This window comes from Rhinatrema bivittatum, chromosome 4 (assembly GCF_901001135.1).
Source record: "Rhinatrema bivittatum chromosome 4, aRhiBiv1.1, whole genome shotgun sequence".
Lineage (NCBI taxonomy): Eukaryota > Metazoa > Chordata > Amphibia > Gymnophiona > Rhinatrematidae > Rhinatrema > Rhinatrema bivittatum.
The window spans coordinates 262,207,142-262,225,177 of record NC_042618.1 but is presented as its reverse complement, the minus strand read 5'-3'; the positions used below and the strand labels follow the sequence as shown (position 1 = coordinate 262,225,177).

At 43.5% G+C, this 18,036-nt stretch overlaps 1 protein-coding gene across 1 annotated transcript in view; it reads right to left on the bottom strand.

Moving 5' to 3' along the window:
• TTLL12 (tubulin tyrosine ligase like 12) overlaps positions 1 to 18,036 on the bottom strand; it is a 335,487-nt gene that overhangs the window by 31,769 nt on the left and 285,682 nt on the right. Inside the window, exon 13 of the mRNA XM_029600086.1 lies at positions 1,590 to 1,658. Within this exon, the coding sequence (XP_029455946.1) occupies positions 1,590 to 1,658 (69 nt within the window). The remainder of the gene's footprint in view (positions 1 to 1,589; positions 1,659 to 18,036) is intronic.

Below are 18,036 nucleotides of genomic sequence, written 5' to 3'. Positions count from 1 at the left end.
CTTCAAAAAAAAAAATGTAGCAGATTTTCCCTTGAAATGAAGTTGGCCGTAGAGGCAAAAACTCAAAAACTTTTTAAAACAGATCCAAAGCAGGAAATTGCGAGGGAGTCGGTAGGACCGTTAGATGATCTAGGGGTTAAAGGGACTCTTAGGGAAGATAAGGCCATCGCGGAGAGACTAAATTAATTCTTTGCTTCAGTGTTTACTAAAGAGGATTTTGGGGAGATACCCGTTCTGGAGACAGTTTTGAAGGGACATGATTCAGATAAACTGAACCAAATTACAGTGAACTAGAAGATGTAGTAGGCCAGATTGACAAATTAAAGTGTAGTAAATCACCTGGACCGGATGTTATACACCCTAAAGGAGGTAGACCTTAGATGATTGACTCTTGCTGTCATAGACCTAACATTCCCCTCTAAGTAAGTTAGATACAAAACAGGTTTCTCTCCAATATCCTCTTCAGTAAACACTGAAAATATACAGATGCCAAGAAAAGAAGCTGTAAGTCTCAATAGACAAAAATAGAGGGGAGCAGTACACTCATTGCAGCGCAGGAACTGCTATATATATAGACTGTAAAGTACTTATCTCTTTCAGAAAGAATTGAAATAATCTGTCCATTCTACACTGAATGCAGTATTGTCATCCATTTGTAAGATTCTGTGGTGTACTTGTCAGAAAAAGCACATACTTTCTTGCAGAATCATACTGTTTTTATTAAATGGATTTTAAAAGATGCAAAGGAAATAAAAGAAGTAGTTTTAGAAGGTAATTTTCAGTATGCTTAAGTCAGCATACGTGCATGTATGTGTACAGAAAGTTATGCCTATATTTTATAAACTATGTGGTGGGAGCAACACAGTTTATATTATACCGCACATCTCTTCCATATGTTTCGGTATGCAAACATTTTTAATGCAGGTAGCCATATACTTTTAATACTTATTTTATAAACATACATATTTTATGCATAAAAGAATTGCAACAACTACATAATTATAGTTTATACACAGAGGAAAGTATTTCATAAAATATGCATGTACTTAGTTTATGAAAATACTTATGGGCATACTTTTAAATCACCAGTTCACTGACAACTCCACCAGTTCATACCTAGACTCTCCATCACTTTACTCTGACCCCCACCACTTAGCCCCTATCTTCCACCTAAAAAACTGCAGACGTTTGCAACTTAATTAGCAGGTATAAAAGTATGTTTGCTAATGAATGCATGTACACTTACAAAATAACGTGTGTGCGAACTACTGAATCCCACCCCTAAACTGCCCTTTTTTTTTTCCCATGTATGAGCGACATTATTAGTATGTGCATACGTCAGACTTTTAGAAAATACTACTTGGATAATATACTACTTATATATTTAACTTCCAATATTATGCAAACGCTTGAAAAATTACCCCTAAACCTGTAATAAAATATTTTATTAATATTTCTCTTACAACAGTCTTCCTATTTAGAATACGTTCAATATTGCCACAACCAATGTCATCACTATTTCTCCTACATTATTTTTTTTTTTTATCCAGTAATCTCTTAAATTGGACTATTAGAAAATGATATCATACCTGTGTATCTTTCCAGGAATATCCTGGGTACTGCTTCTCAAACAGAGGAATAAACTCAGCACAATGAACCTGCAATCAATTTTTAGATAATAAATTGCATATTCGGAGTCACTGGCAACTTTTTCCACATACTTCTGTAGAGCAATATAAATCACTTAAATCCATTTAATTTTAAAGCAATAGATATCTGCAACAGAGAGAACAATCTTCTGTGGCTAAACAAATGTATTTTATTTATTTATTAAAGGCTTTTATATACCGACTTTCTTGATACAAATCAAATCAACTCTGTTTACATCGAACTAAGCAGTAACTATTAACCAACCAATCAACAAGAGACAATTTAAAAGGAGCATAAAGTTACATTATAACAAGGATGCCTTAACCGGGAGTAGGAAAAAAGAGAGGAAGAACGAAGATAAAGTACAATATTCGATAGGGTATGGGAGGAAGGCAAGGAGCCGACCTCATGATAACTTGTAAGCGTGATTTAGCATTTGTTTATTTACATAAGTGATGGAACAATTCTAAGTCAGGCTGTTGGACTGGAGGCGGGGAAGGCTCAGCAGAACAGCCATGTCTTTAGTTTCTTTTTAAAAGTTAGTAGACAAGTTTCCTGCCTGAGGTCCAGAGGCATGTCGTTCCAGATTGAGGGACCTGTGATAGAGAATGTCCTGTCTCTGATGTTTGAATGGTGAACGATTTTGATTGGAGGAACATGTAAGGATCCCTTGTAGGCATCCCTCAAGGGTCTGGCTGTCGAGTGCAATTTGAGAGGGTGTAGCAGATCAAGAGGGGTCTGATGGTGAATATTTTTGTGGATAATTGTGAGTGATTTATGGAGAATCCTGAAGTTTACTGGGAGCCAGTGAAGATCTTTTAGAATGGGAGAGATATGCGCTCTCCGATTGGTATTCGTCAAAATTCTCGCCGCTGCATTTTAGAGCAACTGGAGGGGTTTTATAGTAGAAGCCGGGAGACCTTGCAAGATGGAATTGCAGTAGTCGATCTTGGAGAACAGAATGGATTGGAGGACAGATCTGAAATCGTAATGGAATAGGAGCGGTTTGAGTTTTTTTGAGTACTTGTAGCTTGTAGAAGCACTCCTTTGTAGTGTGTTTTATAAATTGCTTTTGGTTCAAGTGACTATCAATTATGACTCCAAGATCTCTAGCGTGGGATATTTGTATGTTAGATTGCAGTTGGTGATGGAAGGGACTGCCTTCTGGGGTGTTTAGCAATAGTTCTGTCTTGGAAGTGTTGAGCACCAGGTTGAGGCTTGAAAGGTGATGGTTGATCGTTTGCAGGTGAGAGTTCCATAATTTGAGTGTTGAGTCCAGTGAATTGGATATGGGGATTAAAATTTGAACATAGTCTGCGTATATATAGAACTTAAGTTTTAGATTTGAGAGTAAATGGCAGAGAGGGAGTATGTAGATGTTAAACAGAGTGGGCGATAAGGAGGAGCCCTGGGGGACTCCAAATGGGGCGTTAGTGTGAGAGGATTCCTTGTTATTAATTTTAACCTTATAGTCTCTATTGCTAAGGAAGGAGTCGAACCATCTAAGAGCTGATCCTGCAATTCCTATGTCTGATAGCTGGTTTAGAAGCGTATTATGATTTACAGTATCGAAAGCTGCAGAGGTGTCGAGAAGGGCTAGGAGGAACGATTGTCCTTTATCAAATCCAATGTATATTTGATCAAGGAGTGAGATGAGGAGGGTTTCGGTATTGTGTTCTTTTCGGAAACCGTATTGTGACGGGTGTAGGATATTATGGTCTTCTAAGTAATTTGAAAATTGCTTATTTACAATTTTCCCCATGATCTTAGCTACAAACGAGAGATTTGAAATGGGGCGGTAGTTGAGGTCGTCCGGGTCCAGGTTCGGTTTTTTGAGTATGGGTTTGAGGGTGGCCGATTTGAGAGCATCTGGGAATATTCCATGTGAGAGGGAACAATTGATAATATCAGCTAGATATTTGGAGATGAATTCTGGTCTGAGAATCAGAAATTTGGAAGGTATTTGGTCCAGAGGGTGGGTCGAAGGTTTCATTCTTTTTATCAGATTTTCCATCTCTAAAGTGTGAGTAGGATCAAAGGATTCTAAGCTTATGTCTGTGTTTGATAGGTGGAGGGTATCCGGAAGCAGTGAGTTTGAGCTGGTAGGTAATCTAGCCAGGGTGTTGGAGATTTTGATCTGAAAGAATAAAGCCAGATCGTTGGCCTTCGATTGGGCAGTATCGTCTGGGATGGTAGGGGGAGCAGTTTTGGTGAGTTCCGATACGTATGAGAAAAGAGCCTTCGCGTCAAACATCATATCATGTATACGGTGGGCATAGAAATCTTTTTGTTCGAAGTGTGCCATTCTGTAATGGTGGAGGGTGGCTTTGTATATGGTTAGAGAATGGGGATTGGGATTCTTCCCCCATTCTTTTTCTTACCGTCTTAGGTTTTGCTTCTGGGTACGGAGCTCATTAGAGAGCCATGGCTGCTTGTTTTTTTGAGAAGGATTTATGTTTTTTTTTGACAGTGGGCATAAATTATTGGCTATCGTTTCAGTAATTCTTTGCCAGGCGATAATAGCAGAATTGGGGTTAGATAGATTCAGGTTAGGAAGTTCTTTGATTAGAGAGTTGCCGAGGTCTTCCAAAGGACATGGTTTCCTGTAGTACAGAGTGGTCGCCTGAGGGGGCGCAGAAGATCCTGTCAATGACCTGATGGTGGAGGTGATCATGAAATGGTCTGACCATGGAACCGGGAGGCATAGAGGGGGTGAAAGTGGAATGAGGTTGGAAATTGTGAAGATAAGGTCAAGGGTATGACCTGCTTTATGTGTGGGTTGGTTGATGTATTGTTCGAAGCCCATGTCCGAGAGGGCTGATAGGAAGGCTTCGCAGTTAGAAGATCGAGGATTGGCATCGATGTGAAGATTAAAATCTCCAAGGATTATGGCTGGAGAATCTAGTTTTAAGTATTTGGCTAAGATTTCCACCATAGGAGAAGCGTCTTGATGTAAAAGACCAGGGGGAGCGTAAGTGAGGAGGATTTGGAGCGACTTGGATTTGAATAAGCCTACCTCCAGTTTAGGTATAGTACTGATAGATTGTAGAGTGAGGTTTAGAAATTTTTTGGCAGCTATGAGACCTCCCCCTTTTTTCTTTTTTCTGGGTAAGGAGAAGACATCATATATCTGTGTAGGAAGTTGATTTATTAAAACTGTGTCTGAGGGCTTCAGCCAGGTCTCCGTGATGGCACAGATGTCTGGCCTGGTATCAAGCAGATAGTCGTGAAGGATGTGAGTTTTTTTGGTGATTGACTGGGCACTGAATAGTGTTAAAGTGAATAGGGCCAGCCCAAGTAGTTGTGTAAAGGGGGAGATCAACATCGGAGTTAAATTTCTGCGAGATATGGGTTGGTATCGTAACGTTGGCTTCATCTTGAAGCAGGTATTATTATGTAATGTGTGTATTGGGTATCCTAGCATCATGATAGGACTAAAGAGATCATTGACGGGATTTGCCAGCAGATGATATTCTACGACGTAATGGAAGTGAAGAATTGTGGAGGTATTCTTTGAGGGGATATGATTAATGAAGCATGGCAGTGCCGATCCTTAGCTGAATGAATGGTGGAGAGGCTAGATGAATGCTGAAGTGGCTGATTGAAAGCTTGGGATGGCTGGATGAATGCTGAAGAGCCTGGACGAATGTTGAAGAGCCTGGACGAATGCTGAGGTGATTGGATGAATGTTGAGGAGGACCTGAGTTAGGTGTGTGTAGGATTCTCAAGATGGAGTGTAGAGAGTGGCTGCTACTTCAAGGTTCTGGTGCGCACGAAGGGGCGCACAAAGGGGCTAGCCCCTTTGACGCTCGGCGCGCGGCGCCTAGCAGAGCCCCGGTTAAAGCCCAGCAGGGCTGGTTCTGATTGGGTGGGAGCTCGTTCGGTGTGCAGGCCTTGGCGCGGTTTTCAATTTTTTTATTTTTTGCTTTTTGCGTTGTGCGGTCGCGCGGTCGGCGCTGGAGCCTCCCGGGTGGGGAGCGATTTTACTGACCTTCCCCCGGCGGGGCTTTGGCGCCGATTGCGCAGGCCTACCCCTGCTGATCCATTTCCAGCGGCCGAAGACTGAAGAGATGGCGCCTAGCAGAGCCCCGGTTAAAGCCCGGCAGGGCTGGCTCTGATTGGGTGGGAGCTCGTTCGGTGGGCGGGCCTTGGCGCGGTTTTCAAATGAGTAGAAAATGAAAGAAAACCTGAAGTCTCCTTATGTATTATAGCTCTACATAGCCAGACTTCTTTCACAATAAAGGAATAACACAAAAATTGTTTCTTCATGGACAAGCAGGATAAAGTCAGCCACACAAATCGATAATGTCATCCAATAGCACAAATAAATATAGAGAGAGAGTTAGAGAGATAAAGCTCTCTAACTGAGAAAAACCAAGGTGCTTTTTCTGAGCATGTGCAGACCTTCCTATGCAACTGCCTGTTTCACCTCAGCCTTTTTTCCTTCTGCTCATGCATTTCTTTATTTTCTTATTTTGACTTTTTTTTTTTGCAAGTCTCCAAAATAAATATAAAGATAACTGGGTTAAAAATAGTGAAAGAAAAAATTATTTTGTTATATTCTTTTCAAGATGCCAGAGAAACTGGGCTTCAAAAGTTGTTCACTGCATCTGGAACATTTCCTCATCAGACCAACATGACCAGTGTCTCAAATGTTTGGGCCCTTCTTATGACTTACATACACACAGGGCCAGAAGGTTGAAGAGCTAAACATTTCAGGATATTCTGGAGTCACCACAGACCTCCACCTCAGGAAAGAGAAGGAAACCATCAGCAGCTGAAGGACCTCTGCCAAAATTTAAAAAGGCAGAGTCTTCTCATGCTTGGTATCATGATTTGGTAGAGTCTCAGGACAGGTGCCATTGCCTTTCCAATAAAAAGGGAGATATATTTTATTATTTTTATTTAGCGTTTTTCTATACCGGCATTCATGATTAGAAACCACATCATGCCGGTTTACATAAAACAAGGGGTGAGAACAAGAAACGAAAAACAAGTGCAAGGAGAACAAAAGTTACATTACAACAGGGTCTTAAAACTGGGAAGAGAAATTAGAATAAGAGAGCCGAACGGTAGGGATTAAAATATTTACATTATTTACATTATGATATGAAATCTATTGTATAGTTTGCTGTCTCTTGTAAAATTACTATCATTTAGATCGGGTCTGGGAAGGCTTGTTTAAATAGCCAAGTCTTAAGCCTTTTTCTAAAAGTCGGTAGGCATGGTTCTTGTCTCAGCTCCGGAGGGATAGAGTTCCATAATGAAGGGCCGGCTGTGGAAAAGGCTCGGTCTCTGAAAGTTAGGTAGTGAGTGGTTTTGGTTTGGGGGACATGGAGTGATCCTTTGTAGGCTTCTCTGATGGGCCTGGTGGAAGTGTGTTGTCTGAGAGGAATTTGTAAATCGAGCGTTGTTTGGTGATGTATGGCCTTGTGGATAATAGTGATGGATTTGTGGATGATTCTGAAGTGTATAGGCAACCAGTGCAGGTTCTTGAGAATGGGGGAGATGTGATCTCTTCTCCTGGTGTTGGTCAGAATTCTCGCAGCTGTGTTCTGGAGCATCTGAAGGGGTTTGATGGAAGCGGAAGGAAGACCTAGTAAGATAGAGTTGCAGTAGTCTATCTTAGAAAAGATAACTGCTTGAAGTACCGTTCTGAAGTCTCGAACGTGCAGGAGCGGTTTGATTCTTTTAAGTACTTGGAGTTTGTAGAATCCATCTTTAGTAGTTTGTTTGATGAACGATTTTAAGTTGAGATGGTTGTCGATAATTATTCCTAAGTCCCTTGTTTGGGTGGTAGGTGGGTTGGTTGGAAGACTCAGAAGTGGGTTACTATTGTCAGGTGAGATGATCAGAAGTTCCGTCTTAGCCGAATTTAATATCAAGTTTAAATTCGATAAGAGGAGATTGATTTCTTTAAGACAGAGTTCCCAGAATTCAAGAGTTTTGGCGATGGTTTCATTGATAGGGATCAGGATCTGCACGTCGTCCGCGTATAGGAAGTGGATTAGTTTCAGGCGGGTTAGTAGTTGACAGAGTGGAAGGAGGTAAATATTAAAGAGTGTAGGTGAGAGGGAGGAACCCTGAGGAACTCCTAAAGATGAGGAATGTCGGGAAGATTCCTTGTTGTGGATCTTTACCTTATATCCTCTGTTGCTGAGGAATGAGTTGAACCATGATAGGGCAGTTCCTGATATTCCTATGTTCGACAGTTGGTTGAGGAGGGTCGAATGGTTGACAGTATCAAACGCAGCCGAAAGGTCTAGAAGGATGAGTAAGAAGGATTGGCCTTTGTCTAGTCCCATGATGATGTTGTCAGTCAGGGATATGAGTAGAGTTTCCGTGCTTGATGCTTTACGGAATCCATGTTGAGAGGGGTAAAGTATTTTGTGGTCTTCAATGTAGTTGGAGAGTTGAGTATTGACCAGCTTTTCCATTATCTTGGCAATAAAAGGAAGGTTTGAAATCGGGCGAAAGTTGTTGGGGTCTTTATGGTCAAGATTGGGTTTCTTTAAGAGTGGTTTTAGAGAAGCTAGTTTAAGTTCTTCTGGGAAAATTCCCTGGGATAATGAGCAGTTTATGATATCTGCCAGGGTTTTGGAGATTGTTTCCGGTATAAGAAGGAGGAGCTTTGTAGGTAAGTGATCGAAGGGGTGGGAGGAGGGTTTCATTTTCTTAAGTAACAGGAGGATGTCAGAGGCTGTGATGGGTTCGAAAGATTCCAAGGAGGTTCCTTTGTTTAGTATCTGTAGGTCAGCGGTGATAGGATTGTTACTAGGGGTCAATCGCTTTAGTAGGTTAGATATTTTATCTTGGAAGAAAGTAGCTAATTCCTCGGCTTTGGATTGAGCTAGGTCTATGGGTATATCTGGAGTGTTGATGTGAGTCAGGTTGGATACGTAAGCGAAAAGAGCTTTTGCATCAAATACAAGGTCATGTATTTTGCTCGCATAGTAATCCCTTTTTGTTTTTAGTGTGGAGTTCTTGTAGTGATGTAAAGCGAGTTTGTAAGCGGCTAAGGTGCTGGGGGTTGGGGCCTTGCGCCATTTGTTTTCTTTGTGTCTAAGGCTCTGCTTAAGCGTATGGAGGTTGTTTGAGAACCATGGTTGTCTTTTTGTTGAGTTTGTGTTTAGTTTTTTTGCTGAAAGAGGACATAGTTTGTTTGCTACTGTCTCGGTGATGTTGTTCCAGGATAGGATGGCTGAGTTAGGGTCAGAGAGGTTAAGATGGGGAAGCTCTGAGGTGAGCTGGTTGTTGAGGTCGTTAGAAGAACAGGATTTTCTGTAGAGAAATGAGGATTTCGGTGGGGGATTTTTTCTGAGTTGTGTCAGGGAGAAAGTGGCGGTGATTAGTGAGTGATCTGACCACGGGACCGGAGTGCAAGAAGGAGGGGAAGTGTATTTGATTCCTGCGTTCACGAAAATGAGGTCCAGGGTGTGGCCAGCTTTATGGGTGGGCTTGTTGACAATCTGATTAAAGCCCATAGCTGAGAGGGCCATGAGTAGAGCCTCGCAATTGGTGGTAAGAGTAGGGTTGTCCACATGTAAATTGAAATCTCCTAAAACAATAGTCGGGGAGTCTAAATTCAAGTGTGTTGTTATGATTTCTATCAAAGGGGAGGCATCTGAGTCCAGGAGACCCGGAGGGGCGTAGATGAGTAGGACTTGGAGATCGGCTGTTTTGAAAAGTCCTACTTCAAGTTTAGAATCTGACTTGACTGGAAGCTGGGTGAATTTCAGCTCTTTTTTAGCTGCCAAAAGGATGCCCCCTCCCCTTTTTTTGAGACTGGGGAGGGAGAAGAAGTCGTAGAGATCGATGGGGAGTTGGTTTATTATTGCTATGTCTGTTGGTTTGAGCCAGGTTTCTGTTATGGTACATATGTCTGGGTTGGAGTCCAAGAGATAGTCATTGAGGATCAGGGATTTTTTGGTGAGAGATTGAGCGTTGAATAGCGTAAGGGAAAATAGTGTTAGACCTAGTAGTTGTGTGAGAGGAGAAATCATAATAGGGATGAGGGCTGTGTAGTTGCGAGATCTTTGTGTCATTGTGGTTTTTCCTGTGTGGAGGAGGTTGTGTTGAAGAACTGGGATAGGAAGTTTCAAGGTCATTCTGACCTGAAGAATTAGGGATGTTTAGTTGAATTTGAGTGTGTAGATAATTGTGTATGTAGGTAAGGTGGATGCTGAAATGGCTGACAAACGTTGGATCAGACTGGGTGAATATTGTGATGATGAAAGCTAGTAATGTTGGGTGAATGCTGCTTTGATGAGAGTTTGTAACGCTGAGTGGATGATGTGCGGATGAGAGCTGGTATCGCTGGGTGAATGCTAGTTGAATGCACTAGACTGTGTGCCGCGTTGTGGGTCCTGAGGTGGCTGTCCGTTGTGTGTGAGTCCGTTGTGGGTCCTGAGGTGGCTGTCCGTTGTGTGTGAGTCCGTTGTGGGTCCTGAGGTGGCTGTCCGTTGTGTGTGAGTCCGTTGTGGGTCCTGAGGTGGCTGTCCGTTGTGTGTGAGTCCATTGTGGGTCCTGAGGTGGCTGTCCGTTGTGTGTGAGTCCGTTGTGGGTCCTGAGGTGGCTGTCCGTTGTGTGTGAGTCCGTTGTGGGTCCTGAGGTGGCTGTCCGTTGTGTGTGAGTCCGTTGTGGGTCCTGAGGTGGCTGTCCGTTGTGTGTGAGTCCGTTGTGGGTCCTGAGGTGGCTGTCCGTTGTGTGTTAGTCCGTTGTGGATCCTGAGGTGGCTGTCCGTTGTGTGTGAGTCCGTTGTGGGTCCTGAGGTGGCTGTCCGTTGTGTGTTAGTCCGTTGTGGATCCTGAGGTGGCTCTCAGTTAAGTGTGAGAGTTGTTGAAGAGGTCTTAGATGCCGTTTACTCACAGTGCGTTTCTCTGGAGTCTGTGGTGGATGGACGTCTGTGGGCTTTCCATGTAATGGTTAAAGAAAGAGTGGCAACAATGGTTAAAAGACCTTGACTGTAGCTTTGCTCAATTCTTCGGGTCTGCACGAAGGGGCGCACGGAAGAGCATAACTTATCTCTTTTTTTTTGGGATCGCTCTGGGCCTTTTAAATCTGGTTTGGTCGCGTCGAATGAGGTAGGTAGGCGGCGCGCCCTGCTGACGTGGATTAGGCCTCTAATAACGTGCCTCTCGCGGTGGGATGGCTCGCGGGGGGAGGGCCTGTCGGTGCGGTGGCGAAGGCGGCAAGCCGAACTAGCAGGAAGCGAGCAAGTTTCCCCGCGTGGTCGGCGCGGGGGCCCACGGCGGTAGGGCGAGAGTAATGGCCTTACCCCGATGGGCTCAAGCGCCGAACGCGCGGGCCTCTCTCCCAGCTCTACCTCGCTCCTGCGTTCCTGGACGTCCTCTCGGGTCCTGCTGCCGCGGCAGAAAAAAAAAAGAGATAAGTTATGCTCTTCCGTGCCAAGGGATACTAGTGCCATGCTGCCAGAGGTCAGTGGTACAGAAAAGTGCAAGCCATCCCCTGTGGCACACAAAAGATTGATGTGCAGACTGATCCTGTCAAATGAATCGCTCTTTGACACAGATATTTTTCTAGCACCATCCACTAGTAAAAGCAGCAGAGTCTAGTTGGCAACTAAATCTTCTCAACGCTGAGACATTTTTCAGTGATGAACAAACAAAGCAGGAGAATTTGGCAGACACCACTTGCAAAACAAAAAATTCCATTCTTTATGCCTATTCTGGTCTCAGAATCAGATAGTTCATAACCAGGTATTCCTCCAACAAAAAAAAGAATATTCCTTTATGGAAAAAAATGTGGCTGGATTTTATGAAAAAGTAATGTCTTCATTTCTGGAGACTATGGCCTCCAAGTTGGACAGTCAGTCCACTATTCCACCTTATCAATATAGGGATCAGTAGATCTAAACTCAGATCCAGAATCTCATGACTCACCTTCTTCCAGAGACAAGACAACTCTTGAAGATCCTCCTATTCTAATGTCTGATTCACAAGGTGGTAGAGTCATCTTATGCCTCTTTTTCATTTGATTCAGATGAGAAGGAATCCTTAAGTCTTTGGTCTAATTCTTTCCCTCAGCATACCAGGAGTACGTCTCTTGTAGAAATAACATAACTGGCCTTTGAACAAAAAAAAATGACCAAAGAACATGCCATACTGGGTCAGATCAAGGGTCCATCAAGCACAGCATCCTGTTTCCAACAGTGGCCAATCCAGGCCATAAGAACCTGGCAAGTACCCAAAAACTAAGTCTATTCCATGTGATTGCTGCTAGTAATAGCAGTGGCTATTTTCTAAGTCAACTTAATTAATAGCAGATAATGGACTTCTCATCCAAGAACTTATCCAATCTTTTTTTAAACACAGCTATACTAACTGCACTAACCACATCCTGTGGCAACAAATTCCAGAGTTTTATTGTGCGTTGAGTGAAAAAGAACTTTCTCCGATTAGTGCCACATGCTAACTTCATGGAGTGCCCCCTAGTTTATTATCTAAAAGAGTAAATAACCGATTCACATTTACCCGTTCTAGACCTCTCATGATTTTAAACACCTCTATCATATCCCCTCTCAGCCGTCTCTTCTCCAAGCTGAAAAGTCCTAACCTATTTAGTCTTTCCTCATGGCGGAGCTGTTCCATGCCCCTTATTTTGGTCACCCTTCTCCATCGCAACTATATCTTTTTTGAGATGCGGCGACTAGAATTGTACACAGTATTAAAGGTGCGGTCTCACCCTGGAGTGATACAGAGGCTTTATGACATTTTCCGTTTTATTCACCATTCCCTTTCTAATAATTCCCAACATTCTGTTTGCTTTTTTGACTGCCGCAGCACACTGAACTGACTATTTCAATGTGTTATCCACTGTGACACCTAGATCTCTTTCTTGGGTGGTAGCACCTAATATGGAACCTAACATTGTGTAACTATAGCACAGGTTATTTTTCCCTATATGTATCACCTTGCACTTATCCACATTAAATTTCATCTGCCATGTCGATGCCCATTTTTCCAGTCTCACAAGGTCTTCCTGCAATTTATCACAATCTGCTTGTGATTTAACTACTATGAACAATTTTGTATTCATCCGTCGTATATCTTTCCAGATCATTTATAAATATATTGAAAAGTAAGGGTCCCAATACAGAGGACTCCACTGCTCACTCCCTTCCACTGTTTCCTGTCTTTTAGCTAGTTTGTAATCCATGAAAGGACATCACCACCTATCCCATGACTTTTTACTTTTCCTAGAAGCCTCTCATGAGGAACTTTGTCAAACGCCTTCTGAAAATCCAAGTACACTACATCTACTGGTTCACCTTTATCCACATGTTTATTAACTCCTTCAAAAAAGTGAAGCAGATTTGTGAGGCAAGACTTGCCTTGGGTAAAGCCATGCTGACTGTTCCATTAAACCATGTCTTTCTATATATTCTGTGATTTTGATTTTTAGAACACTTTCCACTATTTTTCCTGGCACCGAAGTCAGGCTAACCGGTCTGTAGTTTCCCTGATCGTCCCTGGAGCCCTTTTTAAATATTGGTGTTACATTAGCTATCCTCCAGTCTTCAGGTACAATGGATGATTTTAATGATAGGTTACAAATTTTTACTAATAGGTTTGAAATTTCATTTTTTAGTTCCTTCAGAACTCTGGGGTGTATACCATCCGGTCCAGGTGATTTACTACTCTTCAGTTTGTCAATCAGGCCTACTGCATCCTCTAGGTTCACCGTGATTTGGTTCAGTCCATCTGAATCATTACCCATGAAAACCTTTTCTAGGACGGGTACCTCCCCAACATCCTCTTCAGTAAACACTGAAGCAAAGAAATCATTTAATCTTTCCGTGATGGCCTTATCTTCTCTAAGTGCCCCTTTAATCCCTCGATCATCTAACGGTCCAACTGACTCCCTCACAGGCCTTCTGCTTTGGATATATTTAAAAAAGATTTTTGTTTTTTCCTTACTTTGGCTGGCTCATAACAGACCATTTCCTTCAGGAAGCTCATTCCTTTGTACTCTGCATTATGAACACCCTTCAATCCCTGGAATTTCCTATCAATATCCTAAAAAATCAGCATGAAGTCATCTATTATAGACTTCATGGGAGTCTACCTGGACACACAAGTTTATGGATTTCTCCTGAAGGAGAAATCCATAGACTGTTATTAACCAGATAGACTTGGGAAAAGCCACTACTCATCCCTTGGTGTTAGATGCATGGGATCCTGCCAGGTATTTGTGACCTGGATGGGCCACTGTTAGAAATAGGTTACTGGGCTTGATTGATCCTTGGTCTAACTCAGTATAGCAGTTCTTGTGTTCTTTCTGCCTCATCAAAATTAGTCCTAAGAATCACGAATCAGAGACAGGCTTCTGCCCACCTCTTCATGAAGGTGTTCATTAACGTGCTAGCAATGGTCCATGCGTCATATGGACCCTTTTTACATTTTCACAGGAGTCAAGCTCAGTGCCAACTAAAGTTTCAATAGAACCAGCATCTTCAACAACTGTCAGCTAAAGTGATTGTTCAAATATTTTTTCCCCACTAATCCCAGTTCCAAGAGACTAACAAATATTTCCAGTCAAGGCTGGGGTGCGCATTTGAGAAACCTCCACTCTAAAGGAACCTGGTGGTGAGAGGTTGCGTCATAAATCAGTATTCAATTCTCTCAAAGTGTTTGTTCCATGAGTACAAAACAAGGTAGTGTTAATCCAATCAAGTAGCAATGTTCTTAATCAAAATACAGGGAAGAACAGACTCTCAGCCTTTGCCTAGAGACTTCCAGGATTTGGAAATTGCTAGAAGAAAAATGTAGTGAAAAATTGTCCCATGTTCCTTCCAGGAAATCAGAATCAGATAAGACAGCTTATATCACTAACTATAACTGCACAAATAGTTGCTACATGATCAGATAGTACAGGAACGTTTTAATCTCAAAAAAGATATAGTTGCGATTGAGAAGTTACAGAAAAGGGCAACCAAAATGATAAAGGGAATGGAACAGCTCCCCTATGAAGAAAGACTAAAGAGGTTAGGACTTTTCAGCTTGGAGAAGAGACGGCTGAGGGGGGATATGATAAAGTTGTTTAAAATCATGAGAGGTCTAGAACGGGTAGATGTGAATTGGTTATTTACTCTTTCAGATAATAGAAAGACTAGGGGGTACTCCATGAAGTTAGCATGTACACATTTAAAACTAATCGGAGAAAGTTCTTTTTTACTCAATGAACAATTAAACTCTGGAATTTGTTGCCACATGATGTGGTTAGTGCAATTAGTGTAGCTGTGTTTAAAAAAGGATTGGATAAATTCTTAGAAGAGAATTCCATTACCTGCTATTAGTTAAGTTGACTTAGAAAGCAGCCACTGCTATTACTAGCAACAGTAGCATGGATTAGATTTAGTATTTGGGTACTTGCCAGGTTCTTATGGCCTGGATTGGCCACTGTTGGAAACAGGATGCTGGGCTTGGTCTGACCCAGTATGGCATATTCTCATGTTCTTATCTTTGTGCTATCCCATAAACAGACCTCTTTACATTGTTGTTAAGGAACAAATTTCCCACAAATTGCTCCATGAGACCAGCAGGGGACCAAGTTGCTGAGATTGTGTTCTCAATTCCTTGGAATCAAAAGATTCTTTACTTAATTCCCACAATTCCACTTATATACAAAACAGTTCAAAAGGTAAGAAGGGAGGGAGAAGAAATTATTTTGAAGGTGAAATTGAGTCTTTCCTGCTAATTTCCTTTCCTAGAGTTCTTCCAGACCAATCCAGACAAGTGAGCTATGCTCCGCTAGCAGCAGATGGAGACAAAGGCAACAGTTGTGCTGATGTCACCCTATAAGGGGTCCCGTGTTTACTTAAGCCTGTTAGTATTTTCTGTAGCAAGCTCATAGCCTAACTTCTAGCCAATTTATTTGGCCATTTTTTGCACAAAAACAGAGCATGTCATTTCCTCAAGAGGAGATATACTACTGGTTACCTTGGCATTCCTCCTTGTTGTCATTAGGTCCATACAGATCTTTCCCACCTGGCCACAAATATGGCAAAGGCCCTTTTTGAAAGTTCTCACTCTCCTCGATCCAGGGTATGCCAACTCAAGTAATGTGCTTGGACATTCTCCATTCCTGCTATGTGGGCTACCAACAGTACTTGTAAGTGCTGATCTGTCCAGAGAATGAGAAGACCCATTTCTTTGGCCACTTGAGATTCCTGGTTCTGCCTTGGTGAATCACATAAGACACCATTGTTCTCACAGGACAAGCAGGATGGTTGTCCTCACAAATGGGTGACAGAGGATGGAGCCCAACCACGGAAAACTTCTGTCAAAGTTTCAGGAACTTTGACTGGCCCCTACTGGGCATGCCCAGCACGGCACTAACCCTGCAGCCAGCAGGGGTCTCCCTTCAGTCTTCTTTTTTCCGCGCAGCAATAGCCACGCGGTCAAAGAGCTCTTAACCACGTTTCTGACAGGAATTTTTCAATTAAATTTCTGAAGAAAATTTGCCCCTCAGGGGTCTCCCTTCTTCAAATTTTTCACTCCACGGAACTTCGGTAAGTTTTTGCCGTCGTTTGGTCGACTACCGTCGAGTTTGGCCCTCGAGGCCCGTTGGCAGTCGACAGTCCCGCGGCTAAATTTTTGGGCTATGGCCATGGCGTCGGGGTTCCGTCGGTGTCCGGATTGTACCCGAACTATGTCAATCACAGACCCACATAGAGTCTGTGTTTTGTGCTTAGGAAGCGAGCATGATGTCCTGACTTGCACCAAATGTGCCCTAATGACACCAAAAGGTCGCAAAGCCAGAATGGAAAAGATGGGACTCCTTTTCCATGCTCGTACCCCAACACCATCGATTGCATCGACGTCATCGGAACCGGCACCGTCGAAGTCTCATCATCATCGACAGCCCTCCGGTGACCGTCTGCCATCGACGACTTCACGGCCATCGACTCCTGTCCCTTCCCCTGATCATCGAGGGGATCGGAAGGAGAAACATCGCCAGACGTCATAAGTCTCAGCCCGTCGAGGAACCGATGTCATCGACCTCCGTACTGTCCGAGCCTCCGCCAAAGAAGTCTCGACCAGAAGTGGCACCGTCCACTCCTGTCTCGCAGACACCGAGGCAACCCTCACCCCTCCGGGGTTTGGGAGCCGCGATTCCACCGGTGACTGTGGTCCCTCCGGCTCAGCCTCAGCCTCCCTCTCCCGTCGAGCCGGGTCTCCTTACCCCAGGTCTCCGGGCAGAACTGGACCGGCTGGTCCAGGAGGCCATCGACAAGGCGATACTACAGTTCCAGACTCCTCTGGCACCGAGAGTGGAACCGGTCACCGATCCGATTCCAGCAGCACTGGCACCGCTGCTTGCCCGGATGGAAGCGCTTATGAATGCCCTTCCATCGGCAATACTCGGATCACAGACAGCCTTCTCATCAGGTGGAGAAACACCGTACCGAATTCCCCCTTCGGGGGTAGTTCCATCGGTGCCTTGTCGTCCCTCGCCACCGATACATTCCTCGGGGGCAATACGCACATCAGCTCCACCGAGGATTCCAATGCCGACACAGATTCCCTCGATGCAGACACCGGTTCCTTCGAGGACATTCTCGATGCCCCCGGTGATTCCTTCCAATTTCTCGGAGCCTCAACCGGGGCCTTCAGGTATTCAGCCCCCTCATGGTCCTACAGGTCAGCATCCTGATCCTTATGACACCTGGGGTGATGATACCTCTACTGACACCGATGATTTGCCTTCCCCACCCTCTCCTGCGGGGAGTAGAAAGCGTTCTCCCCCTGAGGACCTCTCTTTCATAAATTTTGTGAAGGAAATGTCGGAGTTGGTCCCTTTCCAACTTCAATCTGAACAAGATGACAGGCACCAGATGATGGAATTGCTCCAATTCCTGGATGCCCCTAAGGTCATCACCTCTATTCCAATTCATCAGGTTTTTCTAGACCTTCTCAAAAAAAGCTGACTCTACCTATCTCGTACAGTCAGCACCTGGCTTTCAAAAACCACAATTGGACCATCATTCTGTTGTGGTAGAATCAGCTCAAAAGAAAGCTAAACGACTAAAGCCACATTCTTCCATACCTCCTACTAAGGAAAATAAATTCCTAGATAGCATAGGTAGAAAGGTGTACCAAGGAGCCATGCTGATTTCTAGAATAGCTTCTTATCAGCTGTATATGACTCAATATAATAGGGTCATCCTGAAACAGATGCAGGAGTACTCAGATGCCTTACCAGAACAGTTCCAACCACAGCTTCAATCCCTACTAAATAAAGGATTTGAAGCTGGGAAGCGTGAAATAAGAACGGCTTAAGACATCTTTGATGCTTCCACTAGACTTTCTGCTACGGCCATCTCTGCCAGACGCTGGGCTTGGCTCAAGTCATCTGACCTTC